The sequence below is a fragment of the Ictidomys tridecemlineatus genome, chromosome 11 (assembly GCF_052094955.1).
Source record: "Ictidomys tridecemlineatus isolate mIctTri1 chromosome 11, mIctTri1.hap1, whole genome shotgun sequence".
Taxonomy (NCBI): domain Eukaryota; kingdom Metazoa; phylum Chordata; class Mammalia; order Rodentia; family Sciuridae; genus Ictidomys; species Ictidomys tridecemlineatus.
In genome coordinates this window covers 77,529,075-77,549,053 of record NC_135487.1, presented here as the reverse complement: position 1 = coordinate 77,549,053, position 19,979 = coordinate 77,529,075, and the positions used below count along the sequence as shown (strand labels likewise).

At 37.7% G+C, this 19,979-nt stretch overlaps 1 protein-coding gene across 2 annotated transcripts in view; it reads right to left on the bottom strand.

Moving 5' to 3' along the window:
* The window catches only part of Abcd3 (ATP binding cassette subfamily D member 3), an 86,425-nt gene extending 72,476 nt beyond the window's left edge, over window positions 1-13,949 (bottom strand). Inside the window, exon 1 of one of the 2 annotated variants that reach the window (XM_005327707.5) lies at window positions 13,620-13,949. In XM_005327707.5, coding sequence (XP_005327764.1) covers window positions 13,620-13,729 — 110 coding nt within the window. In that variant the 5' untranslated portion in view covers window positions 13,730-13,949. The remainder of the gene's footprint in view (window positions 1-13,619) is intronic. The other variant, XM_078026779.1, reaches the window with a different exon arrangement.
* Between the last annotated feature and the right edge of the window lie 6,030 nt (window positions 13,950-19,979).

The following is a 19,979-nucleotide window of genomic DNA, read 5'->3' as shown; positions in this document are numbered from 1 at the left end:
TCATTGATCCCACTACCCACATTAACTTGTAGGTAAAACCCTTTGAATAGAATGGCCATCATTACAGTTCTGGAAAGAACCAACTAGGGTCAAAAGCTCTATTGCCCAATATGAAGGAGGAGTTGAAAAACTGACTGGGGTCAAGTACAGAAGGTGGTTCCCAGGTCTCAAGGCAACCATAAAACAGCAACAAAGCCTGGTATGGTGGCACATGCCTATAATCCCAGCTGCTCAGGAGGCTAAGGCAGTAGTAGGATCTCAAGTTCAACGCCAGCCTCAGCAAAAGCAAGGTGCTAAGCAACTCAGTGAGATCCTGTCTCTAAATAAAATACAAAATAGGACTGGAAGGGGCTGGGGTTGTGGCTCAGTGGTAGAGCGCTTGTCTAGCATGCGTGAGACACTGGTTTCGAGTCTCATCACATATACAAAAAAATAAAGGTCCATCAACAACTAAAAAATATTTTTTAAAAATAGGTCTGGAAATGTGGCTCAGTGGCCAAGTGCCACTGAGTTCAATACCCAGTACCCCACCCCATCCCTGCCACAAAAAAAAAACAAAAACAGTAATAAATTTGGAAACAACACTGTTTCCTCTTGATGACCTGCTCTCCAAAGAGTTCTTTGCTGGAGTCTAACTTTATTTGAAGATACCAGCTCTCTATTTCCAGAGGGTTTTTGCTGGAGTCTAACTTTATTTTCACTCATAATATAAAGTTCTCTTGCTTGGCTTTTTGTATTTGACTTCTAATATTCTTTTGCTGAAACACAAGAACCAAGATTTGTAGCTTCAACTCCCCCCTCTACTGTGACACAGATGCAGAAAACAGTAATTTAAAATCTTCAAATCCTATATACAGACTGGAAGTTATACAATATTCTATTTGTTTTTAAGAAAGGCCTAGACACAATGGCCAACAATCTCAACAAACATACCCAAGTTTCAGTTGTGATCTTGAAATACCATTTCCCATTAAAAAGAACCAAACTCTTCTTGGAAAAGAGATGATTTTAGGTCTGATCAGAATATATCTAACAGGAGCTTAAACCATACTATTATAGGCAGGAAGGAAGTTACTATCAAAGACCACTGAGGCGATGACAACAGGGCTAAGGAACCAACTTTAAAGAGACTCTCACTGGACCAAGATGGACAACTGAACATGAATAAAGATAATAACCATAATGAACAGATGCACAAATAATTAAATCAATGGTTCTTGAACTCACTGATCACCTTCAGACAATAACAGGAATCTAACATATTATTCTGAAAATTGGTTAATAAAAAAGCAACTATCTAGGCTGGACTGTAACTCAGTGCTAGAACACTTGCCTAGCATATGTGAAGCACTGGGTTCAGTTCTTAGCACCACATATAAATAAATAAAATAAAGGTTCACTGACAACTAAAAAAATATATTAAAAAAAAAGCAACTGCCTATCCTGCTTTTCTTAACTGAATTGTACCAATGGGTAACCAGAGAATAGAAAAGTAAAAGTTTCTTATTATAGAAGTATTCTACCTTATAAATAAATAACAGAATTCAATATATCATCTTATAAGCCTTACTAATAAGTCAATTATGTACACATAAACCATCTGTGGCTGTTAAAATCACAAAAGAGAAACAATCATACACTATACACTTCTTGACCAAATAACCACACCTGGGCCTACAAAGTATTCCTGTTCATAACAACCAAGACAAACAAAACTTCAGTCTGATCAAGGTTTTAGATCCAACTATCAATTTGCACAAAATACAAAGGATAAAACATTATGCAATCAGCATAATTCAGAATCTGTATAGGTCAAAATATCTGCTATTTCAACAAACAAATATCTGTTGAAACAGCAGATATTTAAAGGGGAAAAGATGGATAGTAGGGTGATGTATACTTTCAGAGACTTAAAAAAACAGACACAACTAAATTATATTGCTCAGCAATGCACATTTAGGTTATAAAACTTAAGGAAATGAAATTAGTATAGAAGTCAGAATAGCAGTTACTTTTAGGTGAAAGGAAAGAAGCTGTGATTGGAAAAGGGTCACCTGAAAGACTTCCAGAATGGCCGCAGAGATCCATTTCTTGATCAAAAGGTGGTTACAAAGGTGCTTTATTTATAAAAAGAATCCATTCAGTTATATATGTCTGTGTAAATTTTATGCAGTTTTCTATATCTGTGACATAATCCATAGACCTTTCTTTTCAAGTCAATAATTCCATGTCTTTGCTCAAACTGTTTTTCCTATCTGGAATGCCCCCTTAGCAAGACACTCCATATCCCCAAAAGATCAGGGCTCAAATGTGAAATTTGCATTTGAATTAAACATTCCCATCTCCATACTCTCTCCCATAAAACAGAGTTCCCACAACTAGTCATACTTTGGTTGTACAAATTTTCTATTACTAAGATCACTCAGTTTGGCATCTCAATGCCCACCCTACTGACATACAGCATTAAATAGAATGTACTGAGTAAAAATTCTATTTCTTTCCACATTAATGTCTCCTCTGAGGGTGGGAGAAATAGCTATTTTGTTGAAGGAATAAAATAAAAGCAGAAATGTATCTTTATCAATAGTTAAACTGGAAATATTTGATATTAAAATAAAAAGTGGAATCCTTATGAACTATTAAGTCTCGCACTTTGCTTTCCCCTCCCCCCATCGCCTTACTAAAACATCTTAGGTATTACTGAGGTAGAAAAAAGTGAAATAATTCCTACAGTTCAAAAATACCTTAAATCTAATTTTCTAATGCCATATAACTATTGATAAAAGAACAATATAGAGAACAATACCTTAACACATCATCAAGAGATGGGGGCGGGGGAGGGGTTGCTGAGAATTTAATGAGAAAAATAGTATTAAAGTGTTCAAACACAGAACTCTCTCCTTCTGTTTCTCAAGAGAATAAAATCTTGTCTGATTTCATTTAATGATTTTTAATGTTTTTTTCTTGATTTAAATTTTAATCTTCCCAAATGCTCAAATACAAAACTAGCATAAAAAAGGTTCTGCTTTCTGCCATGTAAGATCCATTTTGAAAAGAGACTTGTTCATATTTACTGGGTCCTTAACACCTAGAAATTCAGTGTCCAATTAGTTAAGATACAGACTTGTATCATAACCCCAACTCCTGAGAAGAAAGACCTCTCAATCAAATCTCTATACCAAATAACTCAAAACCCAGCATTTCACATACCGTGGGCATTCAACTGATGACTAGGTTCCTTTCTTTGAGTAGTTCTTTATTCCACCTACTGTTCTCGGGCCAGGCTAGTTCCTCCAGTCCTACTTCTGGAAGGAAGAAACTATAGTATTCAACCTTGATCTCTTCTTTTCTCCTAAGCTCACCTCCAAGAGAAACTGAATAACTGCAATAACACTGAATTAGAGTGAGAAGTTTGAGTTTGATATGCAGTATTTTTATAAAGAAGATAAAAGCATGCATGATAAAAGGGAAATGCAACAGTATGCTAATACTATTTTAATCAAAGCTAAAAAGTAACAGTTTTAAGTTACATGCTCATTTCAGAAGTAAAAATGTGAAAAAGTACTAAAATGTGGGGGGAAAGACTATCTTAGAATCAATGAAATGTGATAGTAATCATGATAAATGATGGGTGTTTTTTCTCCCTTTTTCTAAATCATATCTTCTAGAGTGTATATTACACTTTATCAGCAAAAATGTCTAATATTTAAAACTATGAAGCACTGAAAGTAATTTTTAAAAAGTTCACAAGTTTTGTGGAATTCACTAAACTTATAAAATCATTGCCTCTTTACTTGTTAAGAGAAACTATGTGTCCAGGTTGCTTCATAGGTTTAAGTTAAATATATATCTTTAAAATAATGACATAAAGTAGACATATAAACACATGCTGGCTAAACTTTTACCTAGAAGCTGCCCCATTCCACATGGTATATTTATTTTTAATGCTGAGATGTATATTAAGAAGTCAAAATAATTTAAGCATTAAGTAAACCATTCAATTCACTTTTATGTTTATTATTATGGTCCTAGTATAGTGGTAAGACTGTTAATCTATTAACAGATATCAAAATACCTATAACTGTGCTTTGATCAGCTTTATTTTCAATTTTATACTTTATTAAATTGCATACACTCAGGGACTGCTATTCTAGGAAAAGGTTAAGAAATGCAGATTTTAAAAAAAATATCTTTTAAGCACATTCACAAGTTGTTCTTAAGAAGGTTTTAAACCATTTTAATGCATACTACAGTTCCCACTTGAAAGAACACAACCATCAGTTAGCCAAAACATTCTGTCTACATGCTTAATAAAGACTCTATTCTTAACAGAGATGCCTACAACAAAAGTGATTTTATTGTACAAGAATGCTACAGGTCTTTTCTTCCTTTGGTTCTATCAATTGAACCCAAAGCTGCTTTACCATTGAACGATATCCACATTCTTTTTTATTTTGAGACAGGGTCTCTGTAAATTGCTGAGGCTAACCTCAAACTTTTAATTTTCCTGCCTCAGCCTCCCAGGTTGCTAGGATTTTAAATATGTGCCACTGTACTCATCACAATTGTTCTTTTTTTATTATTATTAGTTATTGATGAACTATTCGTTTATATGTGGTGTGGAACCCAGTGCCTCCACACATGCTAGGCAAGCACTCTACCACTCAGGCACAATCCCAGCCCCTCACAACTGTTCTTAAGTAAAGCTACCTAATTTTTTTTTAATAATTTTTAGTTGTTGATGGACCTTTATTTCATTTATTTTATGTGGTGCTGAGAATCAAACCCAGTACCTCACAAATGCTAGGCAAGCACTCTTCCGCTGAGCTACAGCCCCAGCCCACAATGCCTAATTTTTTAATAGAAATACTACACATGCCAATGTAAACAACTCTAATGTTCCATAAAAATCTCACTAAAAGAATGGAGGAATACCATTAAATTGCATTTAATCTGGTATACATCACTTCAAAGTAAATGTAAAAGACCCTTTCTTCCTCCTAATTCCAGTTTATATTCTGTTGCAACAGACTAGAAGTTAATGGTATTCATCAGGTCATGCATGACCATGATATTGATCCTTTGGGGAAAATACAATTTATCTAAATTGACAGAGTGGCATGAGTACTTAAAAGGAAGAGGTAAATTCTAGGAGCAAGAAAAGAGTTCACGAAAATGTCATATCAAACTAAGCCCATTCTCTTCTCTGAAGGAATATGGAAACTCTGTAAACTTTATTTACTATGCTACAACGTGATGTAAACCAAATCAGGGGTTCTCTGCCTTTTCCACGAAAGAGACCAATGGCACAAAGAATTCTAGGACCTCATCTTCATGACACCATGATCAGAAAAGTCCCTTCCCAATTAGTAGCTTCAGAAACACCCCAAAAGAGGACTTTGGCCTAATACAGATCAGGTTATGAATATTGTCAGAATGCCAGGTCTGTTAACAGAAGTGCTGGCAAGATAAATATTTGAGCCAATATAATACCTAGAAGGTGTCAATTAATAGGAAGGTTAGAATGGTATAATTAGACGGCTTTACCCTTAGTCTGGTCTGATTTCTCTTTAATGTATTGGGAAAATATACAGAAAGAATGGCTAATATGCAGGATCAGTCAGGTGTGGTGGCACACACCTGTAATCCCAGCGGCTTAGATGGCTGAGGCTTGAGGCCTGAGATCAAAGCCAGCCTCAGCAACCTACACAGGCTCTAAGTAACTCATCAAGATCCTATCTCTAAATAAAACATAAAAAAAGGCTGAGGATGTGGCTCAGTGATTAAGTGCACCTGGGTTCAATCCCCGGTACCAAAAAAAATTTTTAAAAATCCAGGATCAAAAAAGTTCTAAAGGGAAGAAGTAAAATGCTCAAAAAAGGTTTAAATGTAAGGACCTGCACTCAGGTTTAAAATAAACTAAATAAATAAGCACAAGTTGAGGAAGGAAAAGGAAGTAGAACCATTATATAAACTAAATGTGAAAAATATTTGGCTGGTATAAAAATGAATGTCATCTCATGCTTTTTTAACAAAAGCTTAAGATCTACAAAGCAGGCCATAACTTTGTTCTATTTTGTGCCAGTGAATATGAAATTTAGGAACACCTCTTTACAAGGTGGAGAAATAGAGTATCATATTACAGAAGCAGCAACTGAAAAATTACTGAATACCTGAAACTGTGTCACATAAAACTAACTTAAACACTTTCCAACTCCAAAAGTAAATGATTCTATCAATTGAAAACGGCTTCTTTAGGGAAATTTCCATAGACACATGTGAGGAAACTTTTAGGAAAGTTCAATAATTTTTTTTTTAATATTTTTACTGTTGGACCTTTATTTTATTTATTTATATGTGGTGCTGAGAATCGAACCCAGTGCCTCACCCATACGAGACAAGCACTCTTCCACTGAGCCACGACTCCAGCCCCAATAATTTTTGAGTAGCTAAATGGGATATTTCGTTGTCTTCTTCATTTTCCTTTAGCAAGCACAGCAATAGCCTATGAGAGTTATTTTTATTTATTGAGCATTGGGTTAAAACATTTTCTTGTTTAATCTTCACTTAACTGTTGAATTATGTGAATACTATTATCCCCATTTTACTAAGGCTCAAAGATGTTGAGTTAATTGACCAAGGCCACTTGTTAAGAGAAACTATGTGTCCAGGTTGTGGACAGATATAGTAAATGGTTTCTTAAAACTCTGAACCCATACTTGACTCCAAAGACCATGTTTTCTACAACATCAAGCTACCTTCATAATCAAAATTAAGCTGCTACATTAAAAAAATTGTTCTTTCAAATATATAAATATATGCAAATTAAAAGAATCTTTCAACATTATTTTGCACCTCTAAAGCAGAAAAAAATTAAATATTCCCTTACAATGAGTAATTATATTAGAACTCAGTCACAGTATTGCAAAGTGACACAACTCTTTAAAAGTAGTATGTCATCAACCTATGCACCTCTAGAACATTCACACTTTTTCCACAAACACTAAAGAAGTTCATAAGCTTCCATTTATTAATCCTATTTCTGGCAATTTATTCCAAGGAAATATTCAACAGAGATGGAAATGTTCACTCACAAAAATACACAGTACTACTTATAAAAATTCCAGAAACAATCTAAAGGCCCAATATTTAAGGGTAAAAAAAATCATGATTAAACCACAGAAATATTTATGCATTCTTTAAAAGAACTATAAGAAAGATGTACACCTCAAATGAAAATAGCAAAACACGTAATTACAGAATCATCAGGTGTGATGATGCATGCTTATAGTCCCTGTTACTTGGGAGGCTGAGATGGGAGGATCATTTGAAACCAGGAGTTCAGAGTCCAGCCTGGGAACAAAGCAAGATTCCATCTTCAAAACAACAACAACAAAAAAATTATAACTATGTAAAAAATGCATATAACAAAAATACAACAGTTTATTATTGTTATGGCATTATGAATAGCTTTGATTTTGTAGTTATCTTTAATATTTTCACTTTCTTGTTAACTGTCACAAGTAGGTTATAAATGGTACTAATATCATTTTTATAAGTTTCTGAGATTTGCTTTACTTATGGAAATAAGAGGCAAAAGGAGTCCAGCTCCTAAAAAACTCATAATATAGTTGAGACAAAATTTATATCTGTAGCAAGAAAAAGGTGTTATTTAAAACAGCAGTAACCACAGCCCTAAGAAATGGGCATCTCAGAGATAGAGTTAATCAACAAATATTTTCTGAATGCCTACTATATGCCAGCCATAGTTCTAGCCACTAGAGCTGTAACAATGAACAAAACAAAATTTCCTACCCTCATGGTGTTTATATCCTGACAGCACAGACATGTAATAAATAATATGTAAAATAAAAAGTGCTTTTGATAATGGTAAGTGCTAAGAAAAAAAAATAAAGCCATGAAGTGTGTGTACTGAGGATGCTATTTTAAGCTGAGTGGCAACGTGCTCACTAACGTGTCTGATAAAACTGAAGGGGGAAGGAATAAGCAATGTGGTACCAGGGACAGAACATTCCAGGCGGGAGGAGAATAGCAAATGCAAAAGCCCTCAAACGGAATATCTGCCCAAGGATGTTAGTGAACCAAAAAACTAGTAAGTTTAATTAATTAAAGAACTTTCACCCAGATCTCTCAGCAGACCATAGACAGCTACATAGTTCTCAGAACATTGCTCTGGGCCTGATCTGCCACAGTTGAATTCAGTACACAGTTGCTTTTGCTGTAATGCTTCTTTCACCTATGGTTACTTAAGCACCATCTTTTATTCTAGGGATCCAAATGAAGCCAACCCATATATCCAAGGTTCATCCTAAGGATCTCAAGCAGCTCCAGTCCCTCTAATGACTCATGCTTATAGTCTGCAAACCACTCTATGGACCTGTGAAACTGAAAAGAGTGAAACCATTCCTTTTCAGAGTTGGATTTTAAAGGAGCATAACTCACAAAAAAAAGATAAATTTGATGTTTTCAGGAAAGTTATAGAAGGATTGGTAAAAAGGGAGTGCAAGTAGAAGCTAAAGATGTGAGGACATTTGAATGGTTAAAAAAAAAAAAAAAAAAAAGGCCCAGGACCAAGCCAGTGAATCTTAGAGGAAAAGAAAATAGCCAAGAAATGGCCAATAGTGGGAATGTTCAAGCAATTTCCCTGCCCCCCCTCCTTTTTCTTATTAATACAGTATTTGTCTTTCCTCTGACAAACCCTGAGCCAACCACTTTCCCCAGACTGCCTAGGAGATACAGGAAAAGGAACACAGAAGGCCGATGAGGCACGGGAGAAAAAAAGAGACTGCTCCTTCATATGGCGAAGAGGACAAGAAAGGCTACCATCCCAGAGAAGCCAAAAAGTGAAGTAAAGTGTGACTAAGAAAAACACAAGCTTCTTGAAACTCCTCAGATACATTTGGGGTAGGAAATTATACCCCACCATTTATAGATTAGAGTGTTAAAAAGGGTAAAGGGTAAAGGTATACCCTTTATCAAAACACATCGCTAGATTATACGCTATCAACATGATTAGGTAAATCAAGAAAGACATTTAAACGTGTTTTTCAGAAGGTTAAACAGGGAGTGATCATCATTTAGATCATCTAGAATAGCTAAATACTTCATGGAAGAGGTAATCCTGCTTTATTAGCTCTTCAAGGATAGTAAGATTTGGAGAACAGAGTACACAGAGAAATTTCAGTTATGGCCAATAGCATGGATAAAGCTCAGAAGCCAAGAATGAGGGTAGCCTGTTCAAACAGCATAAGAAACTGGCCTATCTGGAACAGAGCACCCCCTGGCAGGCAACAGCACATAAGATTAGCCAGGTAAAATGACACCAGATTGAGGAAGGCTCTGAAATCCAGGATAAGAAATCTGAACTTCACAATCACTGATGGGAAGGGAAAGAAACTGCTTGGTTATGCTTCATTTAAGATAATAAAATACTGTGGCAATGTAGACTGATCCCTTTCCCTGCCTTCTAAAACTGGAACACCAGTTTCCCACTACCCAGGTTATGTTCTATACTACTAGGTACACCATCATTTCTGTGAAGATAATGCCTCTACTTGTTTGTACTAGTCCCACATCTCCAAGGCATTTCAATTACCCTTAAAGATTTTTCAATAACTTCAAATCATTTATCTACTCTAACACTTATTTATCCTATGGTAGATCCAAATAGGGACTTAAAGGTTACTCAGTCCATGCCCTCAAGAAACTCTGATGCAGGCAGAAGCCAAGAAAAGAAACCAGCACAATACAAAATGTTAACTGCTATAGTACAGAGATGCTTAAGAGTGTCAGGAAAGCAGAGGACATCTATGAGATGCTTAAGAGTGTCAGGAAAGCAGAGGACATCTATGAGATGCTTAAGAGTGTCAGGAAAGCAGAGGACATCTATCAGTGCGGAGACAGGGAAAAGACAGAAAACACCTAAGAGATTAAGTGTAGACTGAATCTTCAAGAAAAAGAACTATCACAGGGTAGAAGTGGTGGGTATGACACTGATTACAATCAGTCTGCAAAGGCTAGGCACAGCCTGTCACCTCAGAGATTACAAATTAATTCCACATGGCTGGTAAATACAAAAAGTAGTCAAAGACCAAATAATGAACAGAAGTTTTATTTTAAAGTAGTTGAAAGATTTTAATGAAGAAATACTATAGTAACTTTGCATTTCTTAAAAAAGAGCTCTGGTGGCTGTGGAAGATAGATGAAAAGGGCAAAGATTCTTCGTATCATAAATGCCACAAAAATCTGATAAAAGACTGCTATAATATTCAATTTATTTCATTATCCATTCCCACTACCTTCCTAAGTTTAGTGCACATTCTTCATAAAACCTACCCTAACCCCTTCAAACACAATAATCTGGTCTTTCTCAGAACTTTGAGGGCACGTCTGCCTATACACTTCACTGTTATCATCTTACATTTTAAATACTTGTATTTAAGCTTGCTCTCCTTAATAAGAACAACAGCTTCTTAAGAAAAGATGTCTCATATTTTTAAATATATGTTGTGTGTGTGTGTATATATATATATATATATATATATATATATATATATATCCCTTATAGCACCTAGCACAGTAATACAACATTCAGAAACAGACACTCCTTTGAACTAAATAAATGGCTCTTATCCATGAGTAAAAAGATTCCATTTTTCCCCATAAATAATAATAAAAATAGAATGTATGATTAAGTAAAACTAAAGTGAAAAAAGTTAGCATAGTAGTGGAAATGATTATAAATGAATACAAAGAAACTTTTCTCTGAAAAATTCTAATTTGTGATAGGCATATATTACACAAGTACATCCATTCACTTAAAAAATGTATAACTAAGATTTCAATGTATACAAATTTCACCTAAAAACCTGTAAAAACAAGGGGTAAGGAGCTGGTAGATATAGTGAAACAAGAATATCAGAATATTCTTGGTACTTCCTGGTAAAATGAACAGGGGGATTATTATATTATTATATTATATGTGTGTGAAATTTTCCACAATAAAAAGCTGTGCAAATGTATGAGATTTAACTAGTAAAAATAATAAACTTACAAAAATTTAAAATAACCCAGAACATTAAATTACTCATTCTTCAAATGTTTGGAATAACAATACCTTGTAACCTTTAATGTGGTTTTACTAGATCTATTACCTATACAATTCCAAGAGAATACATATTCTAGGACAAACCTACTACTAACAACATGGACAAAAGAAGGCTTAGTAATCACATGTTCCTTAATTAAGCACTGGATAGACATTAAAATTACTCCTGTTACAAAAGATATCCCAAAGGTCAACAAAATATAAGGTTGGAATTTTATAATCTTTGAACTGTGATAACAAAGTAGTGAGTAAAAGCAAGGCATAAGATTCTGGAAGTACATAACATCTACAAAGACAGACTCAATACCATATTCTCTCTCTCTCTCTCTCTCTCTCTCTCTCTCTCTCTGTGTGTGTCTCTCTTTTTTTTCTTTTTTTTAGTTGTAAATGGACACAATACCTTTATTTTATTTTTACGTGGTGCTGAGGATCGAACCTGGTGCCTTCCTCATGAGAGGCAAGCACTTTACTACTGAGCTACAACCCCAGCCCATCAATACAATTCTTAATGATTTCAAAGCAGTTCAATCATTTTATTCAGTAATTTCAACTCCACATTTATCTGCTCATAATCTGCTTCTCCTCCCACAAAATACTTGATGTGTAAAATAAAGATTTTCCTACTCCTGATACAAAAAATTAACAATAACCTTTTGTCCAGTAAATTAACTGTTGCATAATTCAGCCACCTCAAAAACTTCCTCAAAAAGAGATGCTTAAAGAAATGTACCATGATGAAAGAAGAGCTACAATTATTTAACAAGACAAATTCTATTATACTATTTCACTGCTATTGCTACCGCCCATTAGATGGTGTTCAATTTCTCTTATTCAATAACTGACAATCTTAAAAAGTCAGTGTAGTAGTTTCCTTGGACTGTAACTGGAAGGGAGCCTGCGGAGAGTTTCTGGGATGCTGATAATCCTGATGGATGCTGGTTACACTGGTGTGTTCTACTTGTAAAAATTCTTCAAGCTCTAGATTTATGATGTATACTTTTCTATATACATATAGTAGTCCAATGAAGTTTTTTTAAAAAACCATCAAAGCATGCCAGAACTGTTAGCTGTCCTCAAGTCTCCTCCCCATGTCAAAACAATTTTCTGTGCTAACACTTGTCTGCAAAAAATGCAATTCAAGTTAAAGCACTTAATATTTCCTACCAGAATATGCCCAGATAACTGATAACTTTCATTTGCAACTGGGAGTTCAAAAAGCATACAATCCAATAGAAAAATGTTTTCTATTTTCCATAAGTACCATTTTTTTTAAAACACACAGAATAGGAAAAGTGAATAGGTACTGTAAATGTCCAGCCTATGATGTGAATTATTTTCAACTTTGTTAAACTGATTTAGGAAAGAAAGGACCATCACTTCAGACTTTAGTTAGAAGGCGGCTAGAAATCATGGGAAGAGGACTAGGAGCCACCTGTCAGTGTTTAGTGTTTATATACCAAGCAAATCAAAAACAGGATAAAAAAGTACCTGTCCAGAAACATGAATGAAATAGAATTCATGAAAGCAGGATGATAAAATTTAATACGACACATGTAATGGTTGGCAAGAATGCTTGGGAACTATCCATTTCTCATTCACTTGCCTTAGCCCAGGAAGTAAAAATGATGCCTGCAATTCCACAACTATAACTCAATTCTCTTTCTTCCTCTAATCTTATGACCTCCTCAAAGTTAAATCTCATCATGAAAATCCTCTCGCGGTGAAAGCAGTGCAGTGTAATTAAAAAGGATCTTGATCCTCACCTAAAACACACTTTTACCTTTCACCTACAAAGCCAAGAGAGGGAACTTTGTCCTACAAATACCACGAAACCAATTCAGTTTTTCCAGATGAAATGTCAGGGCGTTCATTGAGCAATTCCAAAGGGGTGGTGTGGGGCACTTTAGAAGAAAACCATGCCAAGTGACCCCAGGATAGCTCACAGGAATCACCCTGGCGACTATGACAGCAATTACTCCGGAATCGAGCCAAACCTCATCCAAGTGACTTAGACAACAGCGACTATCCTGGCGAGTCCAATCCCCATCCTCAAATCACACAACCACGTCCATAAAACAAATCCTTCACGGTCTGTCTGGAAATGAGATGACAAAACTAAAACACCGCCAGAAAGTTGATACAGAAATGAGGTGGTTTGGATAAGGGATGGGCACACTGCTTCCCCTCCTCCCACCCTCGAGTAGGAGCGACTGTCCTCCGGGCTGGGTCGCAGATTTGCTTGTGGGCGCAGGAGAAAATTCTCACTCTTGCGAGTACAGCGAGGTGGCCCGACAGGCCGGCGGGGTACGCGGAAACCCGGGGAGCCGGCGCTGCGGGGACACCCTGACATTGGAGCCTGGCTGTAGCCGCGGCCGCCCTCTCTCCGCCTGATCCTGCCGGCACCGGGACTCGTCTGCCAGGCGCTGGGCGGAGAGTGCACGCGGGGAGCGCCAGCTCGGGCCCGGGAAGGCGGCGCGGCCACGAGCCTTACCCGTGCAGGCCGAGGGCGCGGCGCCGCTTGTGGAGCAGGCAGAGCAGCAGGAATGCGGCCCCCGCCAGCGAGGAGTTCCGCGCCGTCAAGTACTTGCTGAAGGCCGCCATGGCACCACCAGGGCGGGCGAGCCGGCGAAGGGGACTCGGCGGCAACTACCTTAGTGCAGGAAGCGCGGGGGAGACTGGGAGGAGAGGACCGCGAGGAGGGAGGGCGGTGCCGGCCACGCAGGACCGCCCCCTGGAGCGCGCCGCCGCGCCGCCCGAGCGCCAAGCCCACCGCGAACTTCGGCTCGGCGGGAGCGCGCGCGGGAGCTGGGAGTCCGGAATGGTCCCGGGACGCGCCTTGCGCAGGCGCGGACCCCCACGGGGTTGCCGGAAACGCGGCGCTGGGACGTAGGCGATCTTCCCTCTTCCTCTCCTCACCCAGCAAGGTCCCGTTGCTACCCCCGCTTCAGCCCTACCCTCTTGGTGCGCTTACACCCGGCTTTCACAAGAACTGGAAGAGCGGGCCCGGCCTGCGCGGAGGACTCAGTGGGCCCTGCCTTCCGCCACCCCCCACCGTAATGGGTCGTTACCAACCTCTTAAAGGAGCTCGGGAAGAAGGGAGCGGCCCCTTTTACACAAAACTGGTGGCTTGATGATCACTGGGACTTACACAAAGCAGGCAGGGACTGTGGGAAGAACTCCTTTTTCCAGTGAGGGTTTTCCAAACCGTAACCTCTAGGGGCCGGTGAAATCGGTTTGGAAAAACAGGACCGCCACTTTGGTTTTTTTGTTTGGTTGGTTGGGTTTTGGGGGGGGGGGGCGGGGGGTGCAGTTTTGGATTTTTTTTTTTTTTTTGAGAACAACACAACAAAAATCTCAGACTACATCACTTAGTAAAGGAGTTGCTTTGAGAAGTTTTTATTCCAGTTTTTTGTAAATATAAATCGCGGGTGGAGACATAAAATGTGTTTCTTTGTGTGGGTCTTGTCAAACAAAAAGTTTGATAATCTCCGTTCTTTGCAAAGCAACATTCATAAATAACAATCGTGCGTTGTATTAATGCTGGCCTTACTCCCAGAATCAGGAAGGGTTTACAGATTACAGCATTCTAATGCTGTCCGACTTCTATGATGCAGAATTGTTGTCCCTAACATTTAGCCTAACACATACACAATAATTTAAGGAGTCACAGTTTTCAGTTGAGACTGGAGAAAAGCAAGTGTCCGAAAAGTAAGATCATAAATTCTCACATAATATATACACGTATTAAAGGCTTCTACCTGTTAAAAGTAGTCTACAAAACAGTGGTGCCTTAGGTGTTTTCTCAATATAAATTCGCAATTGCCTAATACATGTTCCAAGAATCATAAAGACCTGATACAGTAATGATTGGTTTGTGTAGGATGTTCAACAGTCAATTCTAAGTTATGTAAAAGTGAAGCTCCTACTAAATTCTCCAGCTGCCATGTGGACATTTTCATTATCTTGTGTAAGCCTGGCGTAATTAGTATGCCTGGCACAGGAAATACAAAGATGAACAGATAATCCCTATTCTCTAGAGGCTGGTAGAGAGAAAACACATGAAAATGAAATTATACATATGGTAAGTGCCACATTGGAGTTTTAAACAAGGCACCATGAGAACTCAAGCATGAAAATGCTTAGTTTTGCCCAGAGCTTTCAATTAAGGTTTCACAAAGAAGATGATTTTGTAGCAGAATCCTAAAGCACCAAAGGAGTCAGTAGGATAAAGGGAAAATTACAAAATTCACTAATGAATTACAGGGTGATATAAAAGAGTTAGGAACTTTGGGGAAAAAGTGATGATATCATCTTGGAGTTTATAACAAAGAAGAAAATATGTGTAAGTCAAAAGCATAATCTATCAAATAAATAGACTCCAAAACATTCAGAGGAAAGATAGAAATTACCCACTGATGAAAAATTCTTAAAATACCCTTGTTCAAGAAGCCTGGCAAATTCTAAAAATTAAAACAGTTATATAAGATTCAATAATTTTAGTTCATGATAAAGACCACTGGGTGTGTAGGGCCAAACTTATAAGGGAGCAAAGTTAATTTTATTAATTTGTTTCAACAAGGACACCACACACCAAGAGAATGAGGCATGTCTCAAAAAAACAAGATGGGATGAGGAATCATTATATTTAGAGGAAGAGAAGAATGTAGGCACAATTTAAATTGAGCAGTGTTTGGTAAGCTCAAAGCAAATCAGATCTATATGTAATATTAAACCTAAGTTGAGAAGCAGACTCAAATTTCTATTCCCTTGGAAACATAAATTTAAAATTAATGTAGAATATTGTGTCTCCAACTTTTTATCCGAACTGCTGCCCTATAAATTGAGGCCACTTCTTAAAATCAGAGTGATTCAGATAATTGAGATCTTCCAATCAAGAAAGGGATGTTCTGTTCTCACTGATAAAATCTCAGAACAAGTAAGTTTCTAGCAGTCTAGGGTCTTAGAGAATAAGGTTCCTCGACACTGTGTCCTTTGATAATTAAAATCAGAACAGTTTTTTCAGGTTCACACTTTATAAAACAAAATAATTAAGAAAAAGAGAAAATATGATTTTCTTAAGGAATCTCCAGAAGCTCTGATTTTTAAAACATTGAGCTATTGAGAATAGGGAAGAGCAGGGTATATGGATTTAGGGACTCCAGAAATCCTCTTGTGGAAATGTATTGGCCAGCCTCCAAGACCATTACCAGTGATCCTTACCTCTTTATACCCATGCCCTTGTATAATCTCCCTATCAGAACTAGTTCAAAGAGCAAGATGGTGATATCTGGCTTTTATTATTATTATTTCTTTTTTTAAGACAGGGTCTCCCTAAATTGCCCTGGCTGGTCTGGTGATTGCCATCCTCCTGTCTCAGCAGTCCAAGTAGCTACAATTACAGGTATCAGCTACCACACCCTATTGATAATATGTGACTTCTGAGACCAAATCATAAAAGGCATATTGTTTCCAGCTTAGTCTCTTGGATTGCTTACTCTTGGGGGAGCTGCTGCCACAGAGAACACTCAAAGTAAACTTGGAGAGGGATTGGGGCCTCCTACCTAGAAGAAGCACCAGCTTGCCAGCCACATGAGTAAGCCACTTGAGGAGCATATCTCCATCCCCAGCCAAACCTTCAGATAACTACAATCTCATGAGTGATCCCAAGCCACACAAATACTACTAAATTCCAGACTGTAGGAGATAATAAATGTTTATTGTGTTAATTCATTAAGTTTGTGAGTAATTTTTTATGCAGCTGGTGTAATTTGGGCAAGCCTTAAACATGGAAGAAAGGAGATTTCAGAGAAGATACAAAGGGAACAAAGATACAGAGACAACAACGCACATAACGGATTGGGAAAAAGGACTAAGTTTGGTATTGACAGAGGTTAAGGAAGGGGTGTGAAATGACGAAAAAAAAGGTTGAAATTTTTAATTGAGATCAACTCATGAAGAATCCAAAACAACATGTTGATCAGATGGGATATTATTCTGCACATAAGGGGAAGTATTCCGTGCAGTATATGCAGGTTTGGGAGAAAGGTAGTAATCACAGCTTTTATTTAAGGATAATCATGCTGTTGGCAGCATGAAGGGTAGACTAAAGGAAGAAACATTAAGCAGAGATACTGGTTTGTATACTCTTGAAATGGTCTAAATGTAGTGGTCTGGGTATAAGTTTCCGCTGCCCCCACCAAAAGCTCCTGTGTTAATTCAGGAATATTCAGAGGTGCAATGATCTTATTATATGTAAGAGCTATAACCTAATCAGTCCATCCTAGTTTGAACGGACTGATTGGGTGGAAACTGGCAGGTAAGGCATGGCTGAAGGAGGTAGACTGAGGGATCTGCCCTGGAAGTGTTCATCTTTCCTGCAGCTCACTCGCATTCTCTGTCTCTCTCTGCTTCTTGACTGCCGTGAAGTTTCCATCATACCCTTCGACCACAATGTTCTACCTCACCTTGGGCCTAGAGCACTGGAGTGGGCTCACCATAGACTGAGCCTCCAAAACTAAACATCTGAAACCATGAGCCAAAATAAAGTTTTCCTCCTCTAAATTGCTTTTGTTAGATATTTTGGCCACAACAACCAAAAGCTGAGTAACATACTAGATAAAAGATAGTAGTAAGCAGGGATGGATATCTATCTCAGTTGATAGTGTGTTTGCCTTGCATGTACAAGGCCCTAAGTTCAATCTCCAACACCATTAAAAAAAATAGTAAACAACTGAGAGCAACACAAGGTAAATAGAGAGAAAAGGACTTTGTGGATCCAAATTGATGGAGATATATGAGATTATTAATAAGAAGAAAAGTTTTAAATTAGCCTGATAGTTCTTGGCTGGTAAAATAATAAGATGCAAATGAATATATTCCTTACTGCTTTCTCATCACCTGGATAAACTTTAAGATCCTTAGCATCTCACAAAAAGCCAGTTATGATACAAGTTCTACCAACCTCTCCCATCTTGGCACTCCTCTCCTCCAAAAAATACATTCTACCCCTAGCCCAGGAGATAAATGCCCACTACTAGTAACTCCTGTGGTCTTCCCTTGAATATGCTATTCTGTCTGCCTGGAATACTGATCCTATCCTACCTTTATTTTCTCAATTCCAATTCAGTTCATCCTTTGAAATGAAACCTTGATGATCTCCCACTCCAAGCAGTCTTCTCCATAGCTCCTGCCAAGTTAATCACTCCCTCCTTTTTACTACTTCTGTTTCTTATATAATCCTATTAATATATAGTAGGGTATCTGGAGATGCAGATCTTTAAACATTTTTTAAAGAGAAACTACAAGTCATTTCTCTGGCAAGGTAAACACATCATATCACTGGAAACAAATAATCTTTGCTTAGAAAAGAGTCCCATGAGAAGCCCCTCTTGCCGATACAAATGGAAGAAGAGAAGAGTTAGACATTGCATTAGAGGAAGTATATAAAAGGATATCTTGACAAAACTGTTCCTCCAAATAGCCCTATACAGCTCAACATGGTACTGGGAAAGTTTGCACAGGGGATCTCTCCTGAGAAGAAATATATTGAGACCTCCCTCTTTTTCCTTTTGAGTTTCAACATTGTTTTTAAAAAAATCCTTCAGATAGACTGGAATAGTTCTGTCTCACTGGCTAACATTCCCAAAGAGGAACTCTTAAGGAGGGATGTGAAGTCTGGGATACCACAGAAACTTCCTAGCCTACTAGCCAAAGGAAGCACTAATTCCTGAAGAGTACACAGGTAAGCCTTCAGCCTATCTCAATTCATCCAGAAACTACCTGTGTTTATGAGAACTACATCCAGGCATAGGAAAACCTTCAGAGTTGTGCTTTCAAACACTTTACAACCTGTGCATCCAGGACATTATGGCAGAGAAGCAAAGAAACATGGCTTTGAGAAAAGCCTAGCCCCATTTGTTAACCCACTACATTTTAAAATGAAATTTAAATATGAAAGAGATAACTCCAGTCTTCCCAAGCTTTCCTTATTGAAAGTTGTCTCAAAGTTCTGTGGTCTCTTACATCTATAAGGCATTAGGGAGACCCCTCCATTTATTAATATTCTATGAATACTATATAGATTGAAGTCTCATTCTCAGCCTGCATGGTTACTTATATGTCTTTAAAGAGACATGGGGACCCTGAATGAGCCTGGGGACTTCTCTCTTAGCATTCTTACCTACTGCACCAGGTCAGATGCCCTTTCTGTCTTTCAATCTGTGGTAGGATCTTTTTAGTCTTCTTAAACCTCAGTCTCTGCTTGAACATTGACAATCAAAAGTTATGAAGACTTCTGCCAATAAAAGTACCGAAACACAGAGCTTTGTCTTTGAACAGGAAACAGTAAAGAAGAAAATGTATTCCAAAGAACTCAAGCAATCATCTTATGACTCATGTATTAAGAACCTACCTACAAGGAATTCGAAAGTAAATAAAATAGTCCTACTCTTTTGCAATTAACAACATAAACCTGAGATTAACAACCAAAAGGGACACTGTAGTGATAAAAACTCTGCTGATGTAGAGTCAAAACTATATAGGTATCTCGCAGGGCACAGTGGTACTCATCTATAATCCCAGCAGCTCAGGAGGCTGAGGCAGGAGGATTGCAAGTTTAAAGCCAGCCTCAGCAACTTAGCAAGGCCCTAAGCAACTCAGCAAGACCCTGTCTCTAATATATAAAAAGGTCTGGAGATGTGGCTCAGTGGTAAAGCACCCCTGGATTCAGTCCCCCCCCCCAAAAAAAAGGCATATAGGAATTTCTAAGAGAAAAACTAATTCGGGCTAAGGAGTTGCAAGGAGGCAAGTTTCTGACTCCATACACTTACATTTATATTAATTTCAGTTCTCT